This window comes from Solanum lycopersicum, chromosome 7 (genome assembly GCF_036512215.1).
Source record: "Solanum lycopersicum chromosome 7, SLM_r2.1".
Lineage (NCBI taxonomy): Eukaryota > Viridiplantae > Streptophyta > Magnoliopsida > Solanales > Solanaceae > Solanum > Solanum lycopersicum.
The window spans coordinates 13,978,530-14,005,462 of NC_090806.1; the positions used below are offsets into that span (position 1 = coordinate 13,978,530).

General features: G+C 40.0%; 1 protein-coding gene across 1 annotated transcript; it reads left to right on the forward strand.

Annotated features, from left to right (window-relative positions):
- Positions 1-669: 669 nt before the first annotated feature.
- On the forward strand, positions 670-16,294 carry LOC138337311 (transposon Ty3-I Gag-Pol polyprotein; the record flags this gene model as incomplete). The annotated part of the gene is made up of 6 exons (XM_069287217.1): positions 670-792; positions 2,571-2,645; positions 13,407-13,634; positions 14,255-14,377; positions 15,200-15,385; positions 15,545-16,294. Coding segments are annotated over exons 1-6 (1,485 nt in total), but the record flags the coding sequence as incomplete, so codon positions are not given.
- Positions 16,295-26,933: the final 10,639 nt, after the last annotated feature.

Sequence of the window (26,933 nt, forward strand, 5' to 3'; positions counted from 1 at the left end):
GGGCACTGTTGATATCGGCCTCATCAGGGATGAGCCCAATGAGTTGGCTCTACGCAGAGGGCCCCATCAAGAGTTTCCTCCACTTGGTGAAAATCTGGCTGATACAGTAGCACATGCTCGCACGGCTACGCAGGCTCCTTTTAAAATACTAACACTACCCTGGTCGAGTCTATCCTTGGTAGTAGCACTGCCCCGAGCTCCTCTCGCTCGGCCCCTTTCCTCGCTCTGGTCCAGCTTGCTAGGGTCCAGAAACTAGAAGAACAGATGGCTACACTTCGGCATCACATCCAGCCTTGATTGCAGCGGTCTATTGCTGAGGCAGAAGAGCACTTGGAGTGAAAAATGGTCCAGCACACCGAGCGGAAGATCGCTGAGGTTCATCAGTGCTTGGACGCTTTTGAGTTCTGGGTGCTAAACCGGCCAGACACTAAGGTGTACATTTTGACCCTTCAGGCTGTGGTCGAGAGTCTTTGAGTGAACATTAATATAATCCTAGAGGCTAGGGTTCCTGAGTTTGAGGCCCTCTGTGCAGATCCTGCTGAGGACACAGTGATGGCGGCCTTATTCGCCACTTCAGAGATTCCACAACCTCCCCCTCGAGAGCATTCCAAGAGGCGCAAGGGTTGAAAAGAGGATTATTCTAGAGCACGGAAGAAGGAGCATCGTGAGATGGAGGTTGCAAGGACAACCTCGCTTGCTGATGAGGAGGCGCGTCGGATCAGGGCTTTAGAGTCAGCTGCTGGGGCATCTAGCTCCAGAGATGTGGCGATAGCAGGAGGCACTTCTGATAGTGTTGTTGCTTATGAGTAACTACTGAGGGTGTCCAGACTATAAAAGTAGTGGGTTCCGGGGAACCAGACCCACTAGCTTGCTGATCGTCAACACTTTGCGCCCCAGGTTTGCTTCACCTACCACTCTCGTATTTCAATTTTTTTATGCATTGGGGACAATTGCATGTCTTTTTGTTAGGGGTGGGGTAAATGGAAAGTGAGTGCTAGGGTGAAGTCTGAGTAGCCAAATTCACTATCCTCTTTTGGGGTTTTCTTGCCTGTGTTCTTTTTCCTCAAGAGACTGATTATTTTTATTGTTGAACCGGCATGTCTGTATCTTGTGTACATTGTTTAACTCTGAATCATGATGGCTAAAATTATATCCTAATGAAATGAAAATGATGCATGACTAGGCATAGTAATTGATAAATGTGTGGCTCCAAGCATGACATAGAGATATACCACTGAATGAACCTAAGTGTAAAATTTGAACTAGGTGTCTGATAATCTAGTGGAGTAATGAGATGTCAAGTGAGTGTGAGGAAGATTTGAATAGTCCACTATTTGTACTGAGTTAGAACTTGCCTGGTTAGTCCTGCTAAAAGTAAGTTGTAATAGACAATTAGGAAAGGATCATAGGCCCTTGTTCAATATAGCCAATTTTTAGCCTAAATAAAAAACCGAATGAAATTAATCCCTCTTTGATTCAAATGATTTGAGCTTAAAATAGACCTTTCTTTTTCGCCACAACTGATCTTTTTTGGGAATAATGTGTTGGCCCTGGTCCTTCCTTGGGCATGTGCACATCAGTTTAAGCCAAAAGCATAAGTTAAGGGTGGCTAATACAGTAAATAACATTTTTATGGCCCTGACCCAACTTTGGGTATTATATACTTTGACTCATGGCAAAGCCATGAGTTGAGGGTGGCTATTATGAGGAATGCTCTGGAAAGTGGGGTTGAAAGAACAAAGAGAGAGAAAGAATAAAAGTAAAGTGACTCAAGAACCGGTTGGAAGAAAAGTGAAATAATAAAAAATAAAAAAAATGCAATAAATAAAAGCAAGAAAAAAAGAAAGTCACTTGCACAAATGAAGAAAGAAGGAAAAATAGCAAGGTGAAAGAATATGAGAAATTGGGCGAAATAAAATGATAAAAGGTGGTATGTTTAGTCGATATGTCAAGGAGGGAAAAAGTCACTAAAGTGTACCTAAATATACCCTACTTGATCCTAAGCCTTTGTTACAAGCTAAGAAAGTCCTATCGTGATCCTAAAAGTTGTATAGGAAACTTAAAGCAGTGAAAATAAGGGCAAGCTTATGGCAATATGTATGAATGAGTTGTGAATTTATTCTGAGAGTGAGTTTTGAAAAGTAATCCTTATATTCAAAGTTAAATCATTGTGTGAAATATGAGGATGTTGTTTTGAAGTGAGGACACTAGTTGCAATACCAGAAATATTAGCACCTCGGTGAATTGAAGAGGTAGGTGTTACTGCGTGGTGAGTGTATGTCATGGTATGATTCCACATAATTCAAGCCTAATAATGATAAAATGCATAAACATGATGAGACTAATCGGGATTGATAGCCAAATGATTGTGAAAGCTAACACATGGATACAATTGTACAAAGATTGTGTACTGAGTCATAGTCCGTCGCTTGAGGACAAACAACAAATTTAAGTTGAGGGTGTTGATGTACCGTGGTTTCACAGTACTTTTAATGCTTTTTTCTTAAGTTTAGCGTCTGTCCAAAAGCCTTTTTGTATTGATTTTTATGTAAGTTTCTCCTTATTTGCAGGAAATCTGTCGCAACATGAACGCGGAAGTTTTTGAGCAAGAAATGCAGAAAAGACCACCTACAGAGCTTATGAAGGTCTGTCGCATCTGTGACGGTTCGTGGGTAACATCGTAGTGAGGAGAGAAGCTACTGAAGGAAGATAGGGAAGTCTGACCTAGTGTGGGATTACGGTAGTCCATGACGGACTGTCATAGCCACGACGGTCCATCCTACTTGTTCGTCGTAATGATCAGAGAGTAGGGGACCCAAATTCCAAGAAGTTAAAGTACTATGGAACGGATACCCTCGACAGACCATAGTGCTTGGAAGAGGTTCCGGTGGAAATCCTTGATCGACAAGTGAAGAAGTTCAGGAACAAGAAGTTGGCTTCCGTAAAAGTGTTATGGAAGAACCAACTAGTTGAGGGAGCAACATTGGAGGTAGAGGCCGACATGAAATCTCGATATCCTCATCTCTTTGATAATTAAGGTTATTTGTTCCTACTAATAACTAAAATAATGAGTAAAATTGAATTTGACTTGTTTTGCAAAGATATGCATATTTACGATTAAAGTCTATGTTAAAATGACTTTTTTTATGGAAAAATTCTCTTTTACTTGGCTTGCATTTATTTGGTGTATTTGGTATGTTGTTTCCTTAATGAATGGATAATGATCATGTTGATGAGTGTTAAAAGGATATTTTGGCATAAGTGACTCTATATTTTTATGAAGCTCATGTTATTGTTGAGAAGGAAAAATCCTCATGTTGTGATGTTGAGATCTTGTATGTGGAAGTTGATGCTTTAAGTTTTTATATGTAAATGCCATGTTATGTTGATTTGATTTGTAACTCCTATTGTGATATGTTGTTGTTCGTATGGCTTCTAATATTGAGTCTATCCTTTCCCTTCAAAAGATTTTAGTGTCACTCGGGGACGAATACTCCTAAGGGGAGGATAATGTATAACTCCGAAAGTATAATACCTAAGCTAGAGACTTAGATGTAGGTCTAAATTTGGTAACAAAGTTTTAGGACCTAAAATAACGGTTATAAGTCATTTAGGAAGTTTTTGAGTTAATACGTCAAGAAATCTAAATGACATCCGTAAACTAGCAACATTGAGCTAGTAGACGTCTCTATGTTGTGAAGGTTTGGCAGTGTCATATGAGGTCTTAAATTTGTAAAAAACTTTAAATATGTAAAAATATAGTATATACAGTGCAGACGACTTTTTTTAATGCTTTTTGCTTAAGTTTAGTGTGTCCAAAAGCCATTTTGTATTGATTTTTATGTAAGTTTCTCTTTATTTGCAGGAAATCTGTCTAAAGATGAACGCGGATGTTTTTGAGCAAGAAATGCAGAAAAGTTACCACCTATGGAGTTTGTTACGGGCCGTCAAGCTTTGTGACGGTCCGTATGTGGCATCTTAGTGAAGTTGCTAAAGGAAAATGGGGAAGTCTAACCTAAGTCTGGGATTACGAAGTTCATGACGGACCGTCATAGCCACGAAGGTCCGTCCTAGATGGTTCGTCGTGATAATCAGAGAGTAGTCCCAGTATCAAGATTCCAAGAAGTTTAAGTATTATGGAACGGAGACCCTTGATGGACTGTCCTGCTTGGAACGGTCGTTATACCTGCCATCGAGGGTAATGTAGAGAGAAGCAGAAGAATCTACAAAGTATGGCATGACGGAGGCCATGACGGTCCATCATAACTGCGATAGTCCGTCACGAGGTCTGTCCACCCAGCCGCGTTTTCGCAGATTCTCAGCAATTAGAGTCCTTCTTTTATTAGGTTTTTGTTTTTTATAAATAGTTGTAAAAACCTCGTTTTTTGGGTTAGACTCTTTGGTTATTAGACTCTATTATAGTTAGACTTTTGGTGGTTAGAAACTTTTATGTTAGAGTCTTTGTTTGTAGATTATTTGGATATTAGACTTTGGATTATTACACTTTTCTCTAGAGTTGATTGTTCGTGATTTTGTCGACTAATCAAGTAAATTTCTGGATATTATTCTTTCTCATTGATGTAAGTGCATGAATTCTTATATTACATATAAGAATATTGTGATTATGACTATGGTTAACTAAACTCCATAAGTAGGGTTGTGAAAACCATAGGTGAATAATAAGGTAAAATCTAACTAAAATAACAATTCTAGAATAGTATCTTGCATGGATTGATAATTTTTTCATTTAGAAGTTATTTTAACGGATGACCAATGTTAGAACTCGCCTTAATGCTATTTAGTGGACCAAGGAGGTAGATAATAGGAAAAGAATTATCAACATAGATTTAGTGTATACTATCTAATAGGCTAGTAGTGGTTGGTACGAGGTAATAACTTAGCCAAATATCGAATAGAATGTTTAATATGAGGTAACGATAAGGGTTAGTATAGCAACACACGAAGCCGGTCCAAGGTGCGGAGTGAAATTTTCTATAAGTCGGACCAAGTATTTAGAAATACATAACTTATCACTTTGCATGCAAGATACTAGGGAAGAATTGTAATAGTTAAAATTATTAAGTTAGGAACCTGTAGGGAACACTTAAACCCTAGTTACTTTTATTAATTGAATTAACTCCAATATTTGATTCTGTTAGTTGGTCATTTTAATTTAGTTAGTCTTTTTCATTCATCTAGAAATAAAGAAACCCCTTTTATTGTTTTTTTGTTTTCTAAGGAAATAATTGATTAAGTAATAGTAATAATTGATTAAAGTTAAGTCTGAACTATTTTCCTCATGGGAACGATCCCAACCTCACTAGTTGGGTTCTTTACTTGATACGACCGCTTTACTTCTTATTTTAGAAGTAAGTTTGAGCGTATAAACACCCAATGTTGTACTCGTTATAGATTGTTTTTAATATGAGACGTATCCTAGACTTCTTATGAATCTATATTTTTATATTATGTATGTGAAATAAAAGTAGAAGCCTCTGTAGTGCTTCCTATGCGATAAGTCTATGTCAAGTCTTTATGTATATATTATGTGCGTGCGAGAGGTCAACGTAAACCTTGATGTAAAAGTAATTTAAAAGTTTTAAATTTTTCGCTATTTAACCTATGAAATGTAATGATGAATGCTAAGAGGTTGGTCTTAGTCGTCTTCAAGAAAGACAACACCAGTTACCTTTAGGGGTTTCTCCAAGGATGTGACACATATTCATAGTCATGCATGAAATACGTGCACACATTGGTTAAAATGATCACACAATGGCTATAACATAACCTTCAGGAAGCCACCCTCTAAAGATCACAAAACATGTACAACATTCCTCAAGTCTCAAGTCATACACACATATAGAGTATTAAGGACTATAGACTACACAGAATCATATTACATCATAAAAGACAAGAGCATATTCAACATTCGACTAGAAGATTCTTAGCACACTTTGCTCACATGCTACACGAATATTCATCATTATTAGCAATTTATACCAAACTAACCCTAACATGATCATCAAATATACACAACATCAACCACACACCTAAATCATGCAACTAGTGTGGAAGACTATTTATATACTTCACATGGCATCAATTGACTTAGAACATGATATAAGGATCAAGGCTAAATCCTTCAACTTCCTAAACATGGAAATCATCATATCAATTAATCTTGCATATAATGCCTTCAAATTCATGATCATAATACATAAACATGTATAATAATGTAAACACCATCATCATAAGTGGATCATACCAATCATCACTATTTTAATGTACATTATAAGCTAATTAGAATAATAAGGTCAACTTACCAAATCTCCAAGCTAATGATCATTTTTATCAATTCTTAACAATTCATAATCAATTGAGATAAAGGAATATAGAACTAAGTAATTCATTATAATCTAAGAATAATATAATCATCATATCATCAATATCAAAAGACCCGCATTATAGGTCAATTAGAGGAATTAGGAGGATTATAGGTTATTCATGAAGTTGTATTGAAATTCATAATTAAAATAGTAATTAAACGTAAACCCATCATTAGAATATCTTTGAAATCAATTTGACAATGAATCCATGGCTAGATTGAAAATAGGGAATTTTGGTCTTCGAATCACTTTTAAAAATTATTGATTGAACTCCTTAAATGGAATATTAAATAAGGATAAATGATTAACATACCTTATTTATTGAAGACCCATGAAAATTGGATAGGGAACCATAGAAATCCAGCCCCTAGATTGAACATGAGTTTTGGTCTCCAATGGAAGTTTTGGGGTTTTGGGAGAGAAAAGGGTTTTGGGATTTTTTATTTTTCTTATTGGGTGTTGGGGTTTTAAATTGGTAAAGGGTTTAAAATAGGTCTTAAAAAAGTTTACGACCGCCTCCCAAAATACCAAAAACACCCCCATACTTATTTGAACTTTAAGACATGTCAAACTTAACTTTCATTTTCAGAATCTTCATCGGAGAACAAGTCCACTTTGCAGAGCTGTTTCCACATGATTTTTGGAATTAGTTCTTGGGAAAGTATAGTCTGTGTTGCGTCCGCCATGCGGAACAAACTTTATGTCTATGAAGTAAACAGTCCGTGATGTGGACATGTTTCATGCAAGAATAAAAAGCTTGGCTTGGGCAGCTTGTTGGCCCAACATTGGGTCCTCCTCGAAGACCCCTAGGTCAGTCCTTGGGGATTCATGCCCATACATTTTGATTCTAAATAGGTTCATTTATATGTTAGGGTCATCCCCACTGACTTTAGACTCCAAAAAACATATAAAACATATAAAGGCACACTAGAATACACTAGTACGACTAAAGACTAAATTTTGAACGTCTTGGACGTTTGACCTCCAAACTTCTTCAAATTAACTATACAAGATTTAAAAAATTTATTGACATGATAATAACCGCTTTAGGCACATGTGAGGCTCTAGACACCTTAGATCATTTTGAGGGTCTTGACTGTCAAGTTCGCAAGTTAAGAACAAAGTAAGTTGCATTAGTTAAAGTCCATTAGAGGAATCAAATTGTTGAAGAAGAAACATGGGAAGATGAGGATCGTATGAATATAAGATATCCACTTCTCTTTGAATATATATATAATGCAGATAAAGGTACGAAATTATCTTCTTAGCACTTTATAAGACTATGTGTAAGCAAGTCATTACTTGTTTTTATTTGTTGAGTACTGAAATGATTTTACTATCCTTACCTTAGTGAAGAGTTATCATTTGATGAATAAGGTTCCCAAGGGGGAGATGATGTAACATCTCATAACCCATAATATCCAAAAACAATCGAAGACACTAGTGTTTATCATTTTTGGAAAAAATAAAAAAAATATGGAAAAATTCCTTAGTGTAAACAGTGAGTTTTTATCCATTTTTAAACTAAGATAACTCATATATCACAATAAGTTAGAGTAAATATTTGTATGGTTGGAAATCACTTGGATAGATATTTAAAACACTTCCTAGTTTGCGCATTTTCGATATCATATGAGGGAGATACACCAAGATAAGGTCAATGATTCATCAAGAACACCATGATCGGCACGTGGAATTAATCGTGGGTTGTCCTTATTAACGTATTTGATCGTTCATGTTGGGCTTATTCTCTCGCACATTTGTTTCGATTTAGCAATTCATGAGTTGATTTCATGTTAGAAGTTGAGTTCTTGACAGAAAGTTTTGATTTTTTTGTTGATTGAATTTTTGGCAGCCATTGTTGGTTGAACTCTTGTTTCTCTAGGTTACTTTTGAGTTGAATTTGATAGTTATGAAGAGTATCAATAGTCCCAGGGGTTCGGTGAAGGACTTGGAAGGTTTGGAGGATTTAGAGATGCAAAACAAATTCAAAAATTTGTCATACTTACCTGTGTAGAAGAAGGCACAGCGCGCCTACACTGCGCCAAAATTTGTCGCAACCAATTGAGGCCTGATGCGGCGCGCCACTAGTGCACCCAGTTCGATGTTTTTTGCCCATTTTTCGTAATTTAGTTGTCGAAGTCCTTCTAAGGTGCATTAACACCTTCTGATGATTCTAATTACTTTAAATGATTTCTAAACACCTAGGTATCACTAAAAAACTCAAGTCATAACCTTGAATCCAGAATCCATTTAAGGAAAGTTAAAGATCAAAGTCAAAAAATTAAGATTCAAGTTTAAAGCTACGAAGTTAGTCTAAAGGAAAGTTTAAAAACGTTTTAAGAGTCTTTATTAAACATTTTAACTTCGTTTTAAGGATCAAGTTTTAAGTTAAAGTGAAGAGTAAAAGTGGAAGTCTTTTCTTCAAATGAGATGTAACGGAACTAGGTATTTATTAATAGTTGATATAAGATTCAAGTTCAAGTTAAGAAAAGAGTAAAGAGTTAAGTTCATTTCTCAACAGTTATAATTAAAAATTCCCTAAAAGTTTATAAATGTCTTCACATTTTAGTTAAGAGGAAACTAAGATTCCACAACTGAGTTATAAACTAGAAAAGTTTTAGCAAATTATCTCAACCAAGAGGAAGGAAGTTATTTGAAAAGAATGAGCTAATATATATGTTTGGAAAAGTATTGAGCATCGATGTGTGTATGAGAGTTCATTTTAACTCAAGTCTCCATGTAAACCATGTAGCCATAATGGTTATTAACGGGTCATACATCACGTAAGTAAAGTCAGTGGATCCACTAGGTTGAGGATGTTCTATGTGACGGCAAAGTATAGGACAGTTTTGGCAGCGTGGGTGAGGCGTTGTATCACCACTCATAGTGGTGATTGTAGATTAGAAAACCTCCCACAAAAACTATATTACTTGTATATGTATGTAAAGTTCAGTTTTTTATTGCATTTCTGTAACGAACTAAGTTATTTTACTGTTTCCAAGCTTTATATATATCGCATGTGTTTTAAATTTCTTTGTATACATACATTGAGTTGAGTAAATTCCTGAGTTGAGTAGAGACAACGTAAGTTCATGTTATTCTCATCAAGCTTAAGTTGTTATGAGCATTTTAACTTGCATACTCATACAATCAATGTACCGATGCCAGTTTGCAGAAATCATCTTATGAAGCAGACACAGGTAACTAGGATCAGCATTTCGACGCATTGTTGATCCAGTGAGAAACTCAAACTCATTTGGTGAGTCTGATACACTCAAATTATACTCCCCTAAAAATGTATAAGTGGTCGTATCAAGTAGAGAACCCAATTGTTAGGTTGGGGTCGATCCCTGGAGGAAAATCGTTTAGACTTAACTTTAGTCTACAATTACGTCTATTTAGTCATGTCCTTTCCGAAAACAGTTAATTAAAGGAGGGGTTTGTGAACTAGAAGTGTTCAATTATTTCTAAGTAAAACAAATAGCAAAACTAAAACTTTGGTTTTTATCAAGTGATGAGAAAAACTAGGGTATAAGTGTTCCGCATAGGTTCATAACGTGGTAATGCTAGTTATAGCAATTCTTTTCTAGTGTCTTGCATGCAAAGGGGTAAGTGAGGTATCTCTAATTCCTTAGTATAGCAACTAGATATTTTCACCCTGCACCTTGGTCCACCTATGTGTGTCTAATTTACTAAACTTTACCTTTATCTCATATTAAGCATCATATTCAATGTATGGCTAAGTTACTACTTCGCATCAATTGAAACTAGCCTATTAGATAGTGTCCACTAAATCTTTATTGATAATTTCTTTCCTATTAACTACCCCCTTGGTCAGGCAAGTAGAGATATGGCAATTTCTAATGCGTGCACTTGTTAAAATCACTTCTAAACAAAAGAATTATCAATACATGCAAAAATCTATCCTGAAATTGTTATTTAGCTAGTTTTACCTTGTTAATAACCCATGGTTCCCACAACCCTAGTTGTGGATTTAGTTACCCATGCCTAAAAATACATAATTTGTGGTTCTTAAACAATTATTCATGTACTACTTTGATAAGTTTGAAGAAAATCCAGTAATAACACTTAAAATAGCAAAATTCACATGTAATTAATTCCAGATATTTGATATAATTGCCCAAGTTGCAAAATCAATTCCAAAGAAATAAAGTATGAAAAATAATAAAAAGTCTAACCCCAAAACCAAGGTTTTTAACTCTTTTTATAATAAGAAAGTCCTAAATTAAAAGGAGTTCAAAATAAAGAAAGTTTGTCCAGAAACACGTCTTCAATCGATGACTCCACTAACGGTTCGTTGATTGAAGGACAAACCGTCGAATACCTCCGTTGGTGCATACTTAGCATCTTTCATCCTTCATCCTTGCATCTTCTCTGATCCAATCGACAAACCAACCGGACGGCCCGTCGATACACTTACGGTTTGTCGATGCCTTCGTCGTTCCATACTTAGTTATTTCTTCAACACCGGGTATTGGAACTAATCTCTGATCTGCTCGAGGGTTTGGTGATATACCGTGGTTTCATGGTATTATTAATACTTTTTCTTAAGTTTAGTGTGTCCAAAAGACTTTTTGTGCTAATTTTTATATAAGTTTCTCTTTGTTTTGCAGGAAATCTGTTCAAAGCTGAATGCGGAGATTTTGAGCGAATAAATACAAAAGAGACCACCTACGGAGCTTGTGACGGTCCGTCATGCTTGTGACGGTCCGTCGTGCTTGTGACGGTCCGTAGGTGGCAGCGTAGTGCAGCTGCTGAAGGAAAATGGGGAAGTCTGACCAAGTGTGGGATTATGAAGCTTGTGACGGTCCGTCGTGGCTCTGACGGTCCGTCCTGCAGGTTCGTCGTGAAGATCAGAGAAGTGATCGCAGTACCTTGATTCCAAGAGTTGAAGTGTTTTAGAACGAAGACCCTCGACGGACCGTTGTGCCTATGACAGTCTGTCATACTTGCCGTCGAGGGGAATGATGAGAGCAGCAGAATAAAGTGCACAAGTATGGGACGACGGAGTCCACGACGGTCCGTCGCGACCACGACGGTCCGTCGCGACCACGACGGTCCGTCGCGACCACGACGGTCCGTCGCGACCACGACGGTCCGTCGCGAGATCCGTCAACCCAGCCGCGTTTTGGTAGATTTCCAGCAATTAGAATCCTTGTTTAATTAGGTTTTTGTTTTTTTATAAATAATTCGAAAAACCTCATTTTTGGGGTTAGACACCATATAGTTAGACTCCGTATTATTAGACTTTGTGTATTATTGTTAGATTTTGAGATTCTTGCAAGTGATTTTTGGAGATTAATCAAGCAAACTTTGGATTTTATTCTTTCTCATTGAAGTAAGTACATGAATTCATATTTAATATATTTGAATATTGTGTTTATGGCTAAGAGTAACTAAACTCCATAACTAGGGTTGTGGGAACCATAGGCAAATAATGAGATAAACCCTAACTAAAATAACAATTCTAGATTAGTGTCTTGCATGTATTAATTATTCTTTCGCTTAAAAGTCTTTTTAACGGAAGGCCAACGTTAGAACTCGCCTTAATGCTATTTGCCGGACCAAGCAGGTAGATAATAGGAAAAGAATTATTAACATAGATTTAGTGTATACTATCTAATAGGCTAGTAGTGATTGGTACGAGGTAATAACTTCGTCAAATATCGAATATGAGGCTTAATATGAGGTAAGGATAAGGGTTAGGATAGCAACACATGTAGCTAGACCAAGGTGCGGAGTGAGATTTTCTAGATGCCGGACCAAGGATTTAGAAATACATAACTTATCACTTTGCATGCAAGATACTAGGAAAGAATTGTTATAGTTAGAATTTTCAAGTTATGAACCTGTGGGAACACGTAACCCTAGTTACTTCGATTAATTGATTAAAACCCAACATTCAAAGTTGTTAAGTGTCTCTCTTAAGTTCGTTATTTATTTTCACTCGTTTAAAAATAGAAACCCCCCTTTTTGTTTTTTACTTTCCAAGGAAGTCATTGACCAAACAATAGTAATAACAGGTTGAAGTTAAGTCTAGACTATTTTCCTCGTGGGAACGATCCCAACCTAACTAGTTGGGTTATTTACTTGACTCGACCGCTTTACTTCTTATATAAGAAGTAAGTTTGAGCGTATCAAATTTTGGCGCCACTGCTGGGGAATCTAGATTTTAGATTAACATAAAATTTATTACTATAGTTTAGTTGATATATTCTTGATTTTACTTTGTTTTATTGTTTTTGATTTCTTTTCAGAACTATCCTCCTTGTATGCCAAAATATACGGAGAGGAAGAGAACCCTTGTTTCCCTACTATCACGAGCTAGAGCGTACATTGTGCAATATGAATCAAAACTTGGGAATAAATGATGAGGATCCGACCAGAACATCCCAGATCCAGTGGATGTTCATGGTCAGATGTTACCCGACGCTTCGGGTGAACATCAGCATAGGGGACAGAATCCAGTTCCATGGCCCCAAGCATACTACAGAGGGTATGATAACATAGTAGACTCAGATGGGCCACTTGTCTTGCCCCCTCTACCCACAGGCCACACTTTTGTGGTAACTAGTAGCCTGATGCAAATGCTCACTGCCAGAGGTTTGTTTTCAGGGCTACCTTCTGAGGATCCACATGCCCATATAGGAAAGGTAAGGGCAGTGTGAAAAAAGTTTTGTGGGGAGGCCTGATTTGGATCTAGATGTAATAAGTCACAGATGGTTTCCTCTCTCACTGACGGGAGAGGCTGCTATGTTGTTCACTGAGCTCCCATACAACTCCATCTTCACTTGGAACCAACTAAGGGATGTCTTCTTAGCATGCTACTATCCGGTCTCCAAGAAATTAAACCACAAAGACAGAGTGAACAACTTTGTGGCACTACCAGGAGAGTCAGTTAGTAGTTCTTGGGATAGATTCACCTCATTCTTGAGAATTGTTCCAAATCACTGTATAGATGATGAGTCACTGAATGAATACTTCTATTCGGGACAGGATGATAACAATAAAGCGGTGTTGGACACTATAGCAGATGGATCTGATGGAGAATGCCCTTATGCTGAGATTGCAGAAAAATTAGAGAAAATCTCCCGAAATAACAAAGCTTGGAGTACTAGAAAGTCCGATACAAGGAGAAACACCTTCACAGTGCAGACCACTCATAACCCAGCCACAGATGAGATTCGTGAAGAAATGGCTCAGATGAGAACTGAGCTTGGGTTGGTACTAAAACATGTCACTGGGGTGCAAAAAAGATAAATGCAGTCAACTACTTGGCTAAACCACCACCTCCAAACGATGAGTGTTATTATGAGGAGGATTCCTATGCAGTAAATGAATAGATGGGGGGTTTCCGACCAAGTGCCCAAGGCTCTAATCAGTAGAATTGGCACCAAGGTCAAGGGAACCAAGGTCGGAACTATGGTAACTACAATCGTGAGGGTCATTATGTCCGAGATGGAAACTACAATCGCGACAACAACTTCAACAGGGGTAACAATGGTAATAGAAACGACAGGAATGGACCCTATGTTCCTCCTCAAAATCGTGAAGTTACTCCTAGGGATGTTGGAGATAGTATGTCGCGAGTTGAGGATATGTTGCATAAAATGATGAGGAGGTTCGATGCTAGTGATGAGCACAATAAAGAGTTGAGGAATGATTTAGCGGGTATTGGGCAAAAAAAATGATACACATGCAATATCGATTAAGCAACTTGAATAACAATTGGCCCAATTATCTGCAACTGTGAACACACGGCAACCAGGCACTCTTCCTAGCAACACTGTCCAAAGTCAAAAAAATGATGGACATTGTATGGCATTACTACTCGCATTGGAAAGCAAACCATTGATCCACCTATGCCATCTAATGAGAAAAAGGTGACAAAAGATACTGATAAAGTGGTAGGTGTTGATGCTGAATTAGAGGATAACACCGAGAAAGATGCTGAAGTGGCTAGAAAGGTCAGTCCTATGCCTAGGTCACCACCCCCATTTCCTTAAAGATTATTGAAAAAAACTGATGATGGCAAATATCGGCGTTTTATAACAATGTTGTCAATGTCCCTTTGGTAGAAGCTTAAGAACAAATGTCCAGTTAAGCCAAGTTTATGAAAGATTTAGTCACAAAGAAAAGATCAGTCACTTTTGAAGATGATGATAAAATGAAGCATTGTAGTGCTATTGCTACAACATCTCTGGTCCAAGTGCTTTCACTATTCCTTTACAATCGGGCTATTACATTTTGTGAAAGCATTATGTGATCTGGGGGCAAGCATAAATCTCATGCCCCTCTCAATTTACAAGAAGTTGGGCTTGGGTGACCCAAAACCCACTGCAATGTGGCTACTAATGGCTGATCGAACAGTAAAACGGCCCATAGGGATACTTCATGATGTGCTAGTAAAAGTGGAGTCATTCATCTTTCCAGCTGATTTTGTTATTCTTGATTGTGAGGTTGATTTTAAAGTGCCTATTATCCTTGGGAGGCCATTCCTAGCTACAGGTAGAGCCTTAGTCGACATGGAAAAGGGGCAGATGAAATTTTGGTTGAACAATAAAGAAGTGACCTTTAATATTTGTAGGTTCATGAGGCAGAGTGGTAAGCTCCAATCAGCATCTGCTATATCCTACAACATGGGTGAGACATTTGAGACACAAATAGAAGAACGTCTAGGTGTCGAAGCATTAGCGGCAGTGATAATGAACTTTGATAGCGATTGCATTGAAGAGTATGAGTCATTAGTCGCGGCTCTCGACCGAGGTGATGTTCGGTTTAAACCGAAGAAATTTGAGCTTGATATGAAAAATCACGAGTCCCCACCCGCGAAACCATCTATAGAGAAGGCCCCAAAAGTTGAACTAAAAGCTCTCCCACCTCATCTTAGGTATGAATTCTTAGGAAATGGTGACACGTTGCCAGTAATCATTGCATCAGATCTGGATGAACAACAGGTTCAGAGTTTGGTGAAAGTACTAAACGGGTTCAAAAGAGCTATTGGATGGACTATTGCGGATATTATTGGGATCCCTCCTGGTATCTGCTCTCATAAAATCCAACTCATGCCTGATCATAAGTCGATTATTGAGCACCAGAGACGCTTTAATCCTCCTATGCAAGAGGTTGTGAAGAAGGAAATCATTAAGTGGTTGGATGCCGGAGTAATCTATCCAATCGCCGATAGTAGTTGGGTATGCCCGGTTCAGTGTGTACCTAAGAAAGGGGGAATGACTGTGGTCCCCAACGAAAGAAATGAACTTGTTCAAATGAGACCGGTTACTGGATGGAGGGTGTGTATGGATTACCATAAACTGAACTCACGGACTGAAAAAGACCATTTTCCTATGCCCTTCATGGATCAGATGTTGGATAGACTTGCCAGAAAAGGGTGGTATTGTTTTCTTGATGGATATTCGGGGTATAATCAGATTTCTATTGCACCAGAAGATCAAGAGAAAACCACTTTCACTTGTCCATATGGGACCTTTGCGTTCAAAAGAATATCGTTTGGGTTGTGCAATGCACCTGCAACATTTCAGAGATGTATGATGTCAATATTTTCTGACATGGTGGAGGATACTATAGAAGTTTTTATGGATGATTTTTCTGTGGTTGGTGATTCATTCGAGCGGTGTTTGACCAATTTATCTGAGGTCCTTAAGAGATGTGAAGACTCCAATTTAGTACTAAACTGGGAAAAGTGTCATTTCATGGTGAAAGAGGGTATTGTGTTGGGTCATCGCATTTCAGAAAAGGGTATAGAGGTTGATCGAGCTAAAGTCGAGGTAATAGAGAGACTTCCCCCACCGATCTCTGTGAAAGGTGTGAGAAGCTTTCTTGGGCATGCAGGTTTTTACCGGAGATTCATCAAACACTTTTCAAAGATTGCACACCCATTGTGCAAACTGCTGGAGAAAGATTGTAAATTTTGTTTTGATGAATCTGGTCTTAAAGCATTCGGTGAGCTAAAAGAAAAGTTAGTGCCTGCGCCTATCAGTATTTCTCCGGATTGGAACAGTCCATTTGAAGTAATGTGCGATGCTAGTGGGGTGTCTCTTGGTGTAGTATTGGGACAGAAAAAAAAAATCCTTCACCCAATTTACTATGCTAGTAAAGCCTTAAATGATACTCAGAAGAACTACACAGTGACTGAGCAAGAACTCCTTGCAGTAGCCTTTGCTTTTGAGAAATTTTTCTCCTATTTTCTAGGCACTAGAGTTATAGTGCATACTGACCACTCAGCATTGAGATATTTGATGGCGTAGAAGGATGCGAAACCTAGGCTGATTCCTTGGGTATTACTGCTACAAGAATTTGACTTTGAAGTGGTGGATAGAAAAGGAACTGAAAATCAAGTTGTTGATCACTTGTCTCGTCTAGAGGATGAAGCTATGAGAGAGTTAGGGGATAATACTGACATTGATGATACTTTCCCCGATGAACATGTATTGGCTGCTTCACAAGACTTGATTCCATGGTTCGCAGATTTTTGCAAACTATTTGGCTAGTGATATTGTTCCATCAGACTTGTCCTTTAATCAAAGGAAAAAGTTCATGTACAATGTGAAGAAGTTCTTTTGGGATGAACCATACTTGTATAGGAGTTGTGCCGACAGGCTTATTCGGCGTTGTGTGCCAGAATGTGAAATGTTGAGTGTGTTGGAGGCATGCCATTCCTCACCCTTGGTGGACATCACAGTGGTATCCGAACCGCGCATAATATATTACAATGTGGTTACTATTGCCCAACTCTTCATCAAGATGCTCATGGGTTTGCTAAAGTATGTGACAGATGTCAACGAGATGGTGGTATTTCAAGAAAGCAAGAGCTCCCTCTAAACCCCATTCTTGTGATTGAGTTATTTCATGTTTGGGGTATTGACTTTGTGGTCCCCTTTTGTGAGTTCTCATGGCATGAAGTACATTCTAGTAGCAGTCGATTATGTATCTAAATGGGTCGAATCCATAGCCCTCGCAAACAATGAAGGGAAGAGTGTCACTGCATTCTTGAAAAAGAATATATTCTCTCGTTTTGTCACCCCAAGGGCCATTATTAGTGATGAGGGCTCCCATTTCTGCAACAGATTGTTCAAGGGGTTATTGGAGAAGTACGGGGTTCGCCATAATGTGGCCACTCCTTACCACCCTCAAACTAGTGGGCAAGTTGAAGTGTCTAATCGGGAAATAAAACAGATGATGTCAAAAACAGTGAATGCTAGTAGAACAGATTTGTCAAGGAGGCTTGATGATGCTCTTTGGGCCTACTGGACAGCATATAAGACTCCCATAGGTATGTCTCCATACCAACTTGTATATGGGAAAGCTTGTCATCTTCCAGTTGAGTTAGAGCATAGAGCCATTTGGGCTATGAAAAAGTTAAAAATGGATTGGAGCGAAGCTGCAGAGCAACGGTTAAATGGGTTGAATGAACTCGATGAATTTCGCCTAAAAGCCTATGAAAGCTCAGCATTATACAAAGAAAAGATGAAGAATTACCATGACAACAAAATTGAAAAGCGAAATTTTTTGTTGGGGATTTGGTGCTGTTATTCAATTCCAGGTTGCCCTTGTTTCCGGGCAAGCTCAAGTCCAAATGGACTGGTCCTTACTTGGTTATCCAACTATTCCTTCATGGAGCAGTTGAGTTGGAAACTAAGGAGGGTGTGCGGTTCAAGGTTAATGGACAGCACATAAAAATTTATTTCGGGCATGCTGAATCGGCAAATGAAGTGACAGAGGCATACCATCTTGATGAAGTCTGAGTAATCAAGTGTCCCCAGTCGTGCCGCGACATTAAATCAGGCGCTTGTTTGGAGGCAACCCAATACTTATCATCTTTTTAGTAATGGTAGCATTTTTCTACTAATGGGTTTTAAATTTGTAGGAACATCACCAGGAAACTTTGTAGAAAACTACCCTGCAGCAGTCACTGACGGATATATCGACGGACCGTTGCGCTTGCGACGGACCGTTGTATGCATCCGTCGTACCAGGTTCGTTTTTTCTGTTACTTTGAAAGTAGGGCACACACGATCGAACCAACGATGGGTCGTCACAACAGCGATAGACCGTCGTCAGGGAACCGTCCCGTGATTAATGAGTATACCCGACCCGACCCGGCTGGACCCTTTTTCAAAATCAGACTGTTTAAACTCCCAACCCCTCATTTCACCCCCATTACTTCATTATTTCTCCCATTACTCTTCCCTTCTCAACTTCCACAACCTATTCCTCTACCAACCACCGATCAGTGCCCTCTCACAATTCTCCAAAGCCCTGAAGTGTTATCTACTAGTTGAAACTGCTGCTGTGAGTGTCTATCTTGCCATCGAATACTTGTGCATCTGTTTTTCTCTATTTCTAAGGTATGTGTCTCAAATTTATACTCATTTATCTTGAATTTTTGTTTACTAGTTAGTATTAATCTTAGTTCCTCATCGTATTTTGTTTACTTTATATGATTCTTTCTAACCTAGGGTACAAATGTTAGAAATTGTCATGTTTACCACCCTAGACATAGGTGCTTTTGCATTGCTAGTTCCCTAGGTAGTTGGGTTAGACACATGTAGGTCCAAAACAATACAAGGTTGATACGGGTTCATCGGGGATGCTTAGAGTATCCTTACTTCTGTCACTGTCATTCAGAACGAGATCCCGATGACGGACCGTCTTAGGGTCCGTTGCAAAAGCCCTAGCACCTGTCCCGACGGCCACATGTGACGGATCGTCGTACTCACGACGGTCCGTCCTGCACAACCGTTTTGGTTGTCAGAGACCCTGATTCTAAGGGTATCTCATTTTTTTCCCAAGTGTTCCCCAATGGACACATGTGACGGACCGTCGTCTTCACGACGGTCTGTACTGCACAACCGTTCTGGATGTCAGAGACCCTGTTTCTATGGGTCTCACTTCTTCTATGTGTCCTTCAATGGACCAACGTGACGGACCGTCGTACCCACGACGGCCGTCTTACAAGACCGTCATGATGGTCAGAGACCCCTCTCTTAAGGTTCTCCATATTTTTTTTCTCAAGTATCCTACGACGAACGTTTACGACGGACCGTAGTACGTGTGACGGTCCGTCCTGCACACACCATCATGCTATTGAGCGACTCTCCTTAGGGTTCTCTATGTATACATAGTCTATGTAGAACACGACGGACCTCAAGACGGTTCGTCGTAGTCACGATGAGCCGTCACCAGGCCCGTCGTGTGTCATTATTTCTACAGCAATTACATATTATTTTCACTATTTTATTTTGTATGGTTTCGCTTGTCTTGTTGGCCACTACTTGTACTAATAGTGATCCTTTGTAGGTACTATCTACTATGGCACCCAAGCAAGACCGAACCTACACACGCGGACGATCAAAGTCTGTCGCCCCGTCTGCACGCATGATCATCGGCTCTGATGATGAGCAGGACCCTGAGTATGTGCCCCCAGGCACTTCCACACCTTCCCATGCTGCATGTGCTCCCAGAGCCACACCCAAAAAGGTGGCGTCCGGCGTAGTCACTGCCTCCCAGTCTGATGAGGAGCGCACACTGATCATCGGCTCCAGCCACTGACCAGCCCAACCGGTGGTGTGTCGATGGGCAGTTTCAAGTCTACTCCGACGCCAAGTTCCTGACTGATAAAGGAGTGATGACTCGAACACTCACTTTGGATTGGCGGGTACTTACAGGGAGTCTCCCAACAATGCCGGAGATCCACAACCTCTTCACTAGGCATCGCTTGGAGTGGACAGCACGTCTGTTGGGGCGATACATCGAGGAAATGGTCCGAGAGTTCTACGCATCTTACGTAGCGACTCTCCGATCACAGATCGATAGGCGGGATGCCCCCGCTAAACAAGCCCCACTGGAGAAGGTCCAAGTCCAGGGTGTGCAGGTTGACATTTCCCTGCCAACCATCCACCGGTTTCTATACGGCGAGAGTATTGATGCTACTCTGACCCCTCTCACTGCTGAGTTTGACTACCGCTGGCAGATAGTCAAGGATGGCCAGTTCTTGCGCGAGCCAGCACTGAGAGAGACCACCAATAGGGGGATGGCCCTGCACCTTTCAGTAGATGGAGAGGGTGCCGATTGGGTCACTGAGCCGAAGGGGGCCATCAAGAAGGAAAACCTCACGTTCACAGCAAAGTTCTTTTGGCTGCTCGTCCGTCACTACCTTTCCCCCGCAACTGCTGATAACATCGTTACCTGGGATCGAGCAGTGTTGATGGAGGCGATGATAGCCGGATTCGAGGTGGACTTCGCATGGCTTCTCCAAGCAGTCATACACGAGAGGGCATTCAAGGTCACTACTACCTACCCCTTCCCGTGCATGATCTTTGCCCTTGCAGGTTTGCAGGTGTGCCCATATGGCACGTAGATTAGCTTAAGACCCCGCAGGGCACTGTAGACGTCGGCCTCATCAGATACGAGGCCAATGAGTTGGATCCACGCAGAGGGCCCCATCCAGAGCTGCCCCCACTTGCTGATGATCTTGCTGACACGGTAGCCCAGGCCCGCACAGCTACACAGGCGTCCACTGACACTACCCCGGTCGAGTCTATCCCGGGTAGTAGCACAGCACCAAGCTCCTCCCACACAGCCCCTCTACCGATACTGGTCCCGCTTGCAAGGGTCCAAAAACTAGAGGCACAAATGGCCACTCTTCTGCATCATATCCAACCGTGGATGCAAAAGTCGATTACTGAGTCCGCAGAGCGTCTAGAGAGGAAGATGATGCAGTTTACAAAGCGGAAGATCGCTGAGGTTAACCAGCACCTGGACGCCTTTAAGTTTAGAGTGCTAGCCCGACCAGCCCCTCCAGTGGATATGTCGACTCTTCAGGCTGCAGTCGATAGTCTTCGTGCAGACATTGACACGATGTTAGAGGCTAGGTTGCCGGAGTCTGAGGCCCCTTCTGTCGAGCCTGCTGAGGACACCGTGTTGGCGGCCCGTTTTGCTACCTCTGAAATTCCACCACCTCCTCCTCGAGAGAGTGCCAAGAGGCGTAGGGGTCGAGCAGAAGACGAGGCGCGAGCACGGAAGAAGGAGAGTCGTGATATAGAGGCTGCAAGGAGAGCCTCCCTTGTTGAGGAGGAGGCACACCGACTGAGAGCATCTGAGTTAGCGGCTGGGGCGTCTAGCTCCCGCACTGTGGAGATAGCAGGAGGCACTACTGATGGTGCGGATGTTGCTGAGGACACCACTGAGGGTGTCCAGATTGCAGAGGACGTGGGTTCCGGGGAACCGAACCCACCATCTTGCTGATCGACGGTGCTTTGCGCCACATGTTTGCTTCACCTACCACTCTTGTATTTACATTTTTATGCATTGGGGACAATTGCATGCCTTTTTGTTGGGGGTGGGGTAAATGGATAGTGAGTGTTAGGGTGAAGTCTGAGTAGCCCAAATTCACTATCCTTTGGGGTTTTCTTGCCTGTGTTCTTTTTCCCCAAAAGACTGATTACTTTTTATGTTGAACCGGCATGTTTATATCTTTTGTACATAGTTTAAGTCTGAAGCATGATGGCTAAAATGATATCCTGATAAACTGGAAAATAATGCATGACTAGGCATAGTAATTGATAATTGTGTAGCTCTAAGCATGAAATAGAGTTACACCATTGCATTACCCTAAGTCTCAAATTCGAACTAGGTGTCTGATAATCTGGTATAGTGATGAGATGTGAAGTGAGTGTGAGGAAATTTGAATAGTCCACTATTGGTGCTGAGCTAGAACTCGTCTGGTTAGTCGTGCTAAAAGTAAGTTGTAATAGACAAATAGGAAATGATCATAGGCCCTTATTCAATGTAGCCCATTTCTAGCCTAAATAAAAGAAACCAAATGAAATTTATCCTTCTTTGATCCAAATAATCTGAGCTTAAAATTAGACCTTTCTTTTTCACCCCAACTGATCTTTACTGGGAACAATGTGTTGGCCCTGGTCCCTCCTTGGACATGTGCACCTCAGCTTATGCCAAAAGCATTAGTTGAGGGTGGCTAATGCATAAACAACCTTCGTTATGGCCCTGACCCAACATTGGGTATTGTGTACATTGACTCATGGCAAAGCCATGAGTTGAAGGTGGCTACTATGAGGAATGCTCTGGAAAGTGGGGTTGAAAAACAAAGAGAGAGAAAGAACAAAAGTAAAGTGACTCAAGGATTAGATGAAAATAAAAGTAAATAAAAAGAAAAATCCACAAGAAATAAAAGCAAGAAAAGAAGAGAGTCACTTACACAAATGAAGAAAGAAAAGAAAATAGCAAGGTGAAAGAATATGAGAAACTGGGTGAGATAAACTGAGAGACAGTGCAAGGTTTAGCCGATATGTCAAGGAGGGCAAAAATTCACTAAAGTATACCAAAATATACCTTACCTAACCCCGAGCCTATGTTACTAGCTAAAAAAGTCCTATCGTGATCCTAAGGGTTGTACAGCGAACTTAAGGTTGTGAAAATAAGGGCAAGCTTATGGCAAAACGTATGAATGAGTGTGACTTTGTTTTGAGAGTGAGTGTTTAAAAGTAATCCTTATACTCAAACTGAAATCATTGTGTGAAAAAGGAGGATTTTGATTTAAAGTGAGGACACTAATTGTAATACCAGAATTGTTAGCACCTCAGTGAGAAATTGAAGAGGATAGGTGTTAGTGCATGGTGAGTCTGTATCATGTTCTGATCCCACAATATTCAAGCCTAATAGTGATAGCATGCTTAGATTTGATGATATTAATCGGGATTGATAGCCACATGATTGCAAAGGATAAAACATGGATACTATTGTAGAAAGAGTGTGTAGTGAGTCATAGTGCGTCGCTTGAGGACAAACAATGAATTTAAGTTGAGGGTGTTGATATACCGTGGTTTCACAGTATTATTAATACTTTTTCCTTAAGTTTAGTGTGTCGAAAAGCCTTTTTGTGCTAATTTTTATATAAGTTTCTCTTTGTTTTGCAGGAAATCTATCCAAAGCTGAATGCGGAGATTTTGAGCGAAGAAATGCAGAAGAGACCACCTACGGAGCTTGTGACGGTCCGTCGTGCTTTTGACGGTCCGTAGGTGGCAGCGTAGTGCAGCTGCTGAACAAAGATGGGGAAGTCTGACCAAGTGTGGGATTACAAAGCTTGTGACGGTCCGTCGTGGCTCTGACGGTCCGTCCTGCAGGTTCGTCGTGAAGATCAGAGAAGTGATCCCAATACCCAGATTCCAAGAGTTGAAGTGTTTTAGAACGAAAACCCTCGACGGACCGTTGTGCCTATGACGGTCCATCATACTTGCCATCGAGGGGAATGAAGAGAGCAGCAGAATAAAGTGCACAAGTATGGGACGATGGAGTCCACAACTGTCTGTCGCAACCACGACGATCCGTCGCGAGATCCGTCGACCCAGCCGCGTTTTGGGAGATTTCCAGCAAGTAGAATCCTTGTTTAATTAGGTTTGTGTTTTTTTATAAATATTTCTAAAAAACTCATTTTTGGGGTTAGACACCAGATAGTTAGACTCCGTATTATTAGACTTTGTGTATTATTGTTAGATTTTGAGATTCTTGCAAGTGATTTCTTAAGATTAATCAAGCAAACTTTGGATTTTATTCTTTCTCATTGAAGTAAGTACATGAATTTGTATTTAATATATTTGAATATGGTGTTTATGGCTATGAGTAACTAAACTCCATAACTAGGATTGTGGGAACCATAGGCAAATAATGAGATAAACCCTAACTAAAATAACAATTCTAGATTAGTGTCTTGCATGTATTAATAATTCTTTCGCTTAAAAGTCTTTTTAACGGAAGGCCAACGTTAGAACTCGCCTTAATGCTACTTGCCGGACCAAGGAGGTAGGTAGTAGGAAAAGAATTATTAACATAGACTTAGTGTATACTATCTAATAGGCTAGTATTGATTGGTACGAGGTAATAACTTAGTCAAATATCGAATACGAGGCATAGTATGAGGTAAGTATAAGGGTTAGGATAGCAACACACGTAGCCGGACCAAGGTGCGGAGTGAGATTTTCTAGATCCCGAATTAAGGATTTAGAAATACATAACTTATCACTTTGCATGCAAGATACTAGGAAAGAATTGTTATTGTTAGAATTATCAAGTTATGAACCTGTGGGGAACACGTAACCCTAGTTACTTCGATTAATTGATTAAAACCCAACATCCAAAGCTGTTAAGTGTCTCTCTTAAGTTCGCTATTTATTTTCACTCATTTAGAAATAGAAACCTTCCTTTATTGTTTTTACTTTCCTAGAAAGTCATTGACCAAATAATAGTAATAACAGGTTGAAGTTAAGTCTAGACTATTTTCCTCGTGGGAACGATCCCAACCTCACTAGTTGGGTTATTTACTTGACACGACCGCTTTACTTCTTATTTAAGAAGTAAGTTTGAGTGTATGATTTTGCAGGACGGTCCGTCAATCAGTCAACGGATCATCGATCCTTCAGTAGCCCCACAATTGGTCAGAATTCCTCGAGTTGCTTTCAGATGTTCGAACCTTCAGACGACATTGCTACCTATGGTCCATCGATGGCTTGAGGAAAAAGCATTGAAAGTACCGTGAAACCACGGTATATCAACACCCTCAACTTAAATTCATTGTTTGTCCTCAAGCGACGCACAATGACTCACCACAACACCTTTGTATAAAAGTATCCTCTTTTAACCTTTCGCAATCATATCGATATCAATCCCAACTATTTTCATTGCTTTAATGCATGATTTCACTTTTAGGCTCTCTAGGATCATTCATGTGGATCAAACCATGACACAGACTCACCACGCCGACACCTCTATTCTTTTATCTCTCACAAAGGCACCAACTTTTCAATATTGCAACTAATGTTCTCACTTCAAAAGATATCCTCCTTTTTCACTCACAAATTTGGTTATAAGGATCATTAGTCAAAACTAACACTCAAAACAACTTCACAGCTAGCTGGTACTTGTCGCTATAGGCTTTCCCTTATTTTCACTACTTAAGTTCACCATATTAGACTTTTAGGATCACGATAAGACTTTCTTGTATTGTAACGTATGATCAAGGTCAGTTATGGTACATATGGATACATTTTAGCGACTTGTTGCCCTCCTTGATATTACGGCTAGGCATCCTACCTCTTTCATTGTCTATTATGCCCTGCTCTCTTTCGTGTATTATTTCCCTTGTTTTCTCGTTTCTTTTTCGTTTTGTGCAAATGACTCTTCTTTAAACACTTCTTTTATTTATTTAATTTTTTTTTGAAATTTTTCACTTGATTTCTACTTTGATTGAGTCACTTTTGTTCTTTACTATTTCTTTTCTTTTTCCTTTCACGTTAATCCTTTCAGCCCCACTTTTAAAACCATTACTCATAATAGCCACCCTCAACTCGTGGATTTTAAATGAGTCGAGGTACACAATACCAAAGGTTAGGTCAGGGAAAAGATGAGATCGTTTCTGCATTAGCCACCCTCAACTTATGCTTTTAGCCTGAGTTGAGGTGCACATGTCCAAGGAGGGACCATGTCCAACAGATTATACCAGTGAAGATGAGTTGGGTTAGAAAAGAACTGTCCATTTTAAGCTAAAAATATTTGGATCAAAAAAGGATCAATTTCATTTGATTTTCTTTTATTTAGGCTAAACATTGGCTAATTTGAACAAGGGTCTTATCCTTTCCTAATTGTCTAACACAGATTACTTTTTGCAGGACTAACCGGGCATGTTCTAGCAAGGTACCAACAGTGGAATAATAAACTTTCCGCACTCTATTATTGCCTCATTACCCTACCAGATTATCGAACACCTAGTTCGAGTGTTAGATTAAGGATCAGGCAATGGTGTATCTATATGTCATTCTTAAAGACAACAAATTCAACATTCACTATTCCTAATCATGCAAGCATTCTTTTTAGGATTTGATATCATTCGTATTCAGTCATCATGCTTATGATTTCACATTCATACTTTGTAGAAGATACTAAACATGCCGATTTAATAGTAAAATAACTTGTCTCTTGGGGCAAAAGAACACAGGCAAAAAAACCCCAAGAGAGGATCGTGAGTTGGGATACTCAGACTTCACCCTACCACTCACTTTCCATTTACCCCACCCCAACAACAAAGCATGCAATTGCCCCCTATGCATAAAAAAAAGGTGGTAGGTGAAGCAAACCTGAGGCCCATGGAGCCGAAGATTAACAAGTTGGCGAGTCTGGTTTTACGAAACCCGCTCCATCAGTAGTAGGGACACCATCAGTAGTGTCTGCAGCAATGTCAGCACCCTCAGTGATTCTCCTCTTAACATCATCAAACCTAGAGCTACACGCCCCAGAAGCTAACTCAAGAGCCCTCATTTGTCGGGCTTCCTCATTGACAAAAGAATCTCTCCTCGCGGACTCCATCTCAGTGTGCTTCTTCTTCCGAGACCGAGCCTCCTCATTCTCTCTGGAACAGTGCCTCTTGGAATGCTCACATGGTAGGGGAGGCGGTGCAGTAAAGATAGTGAACAGTACAGCAAGCACCGTATC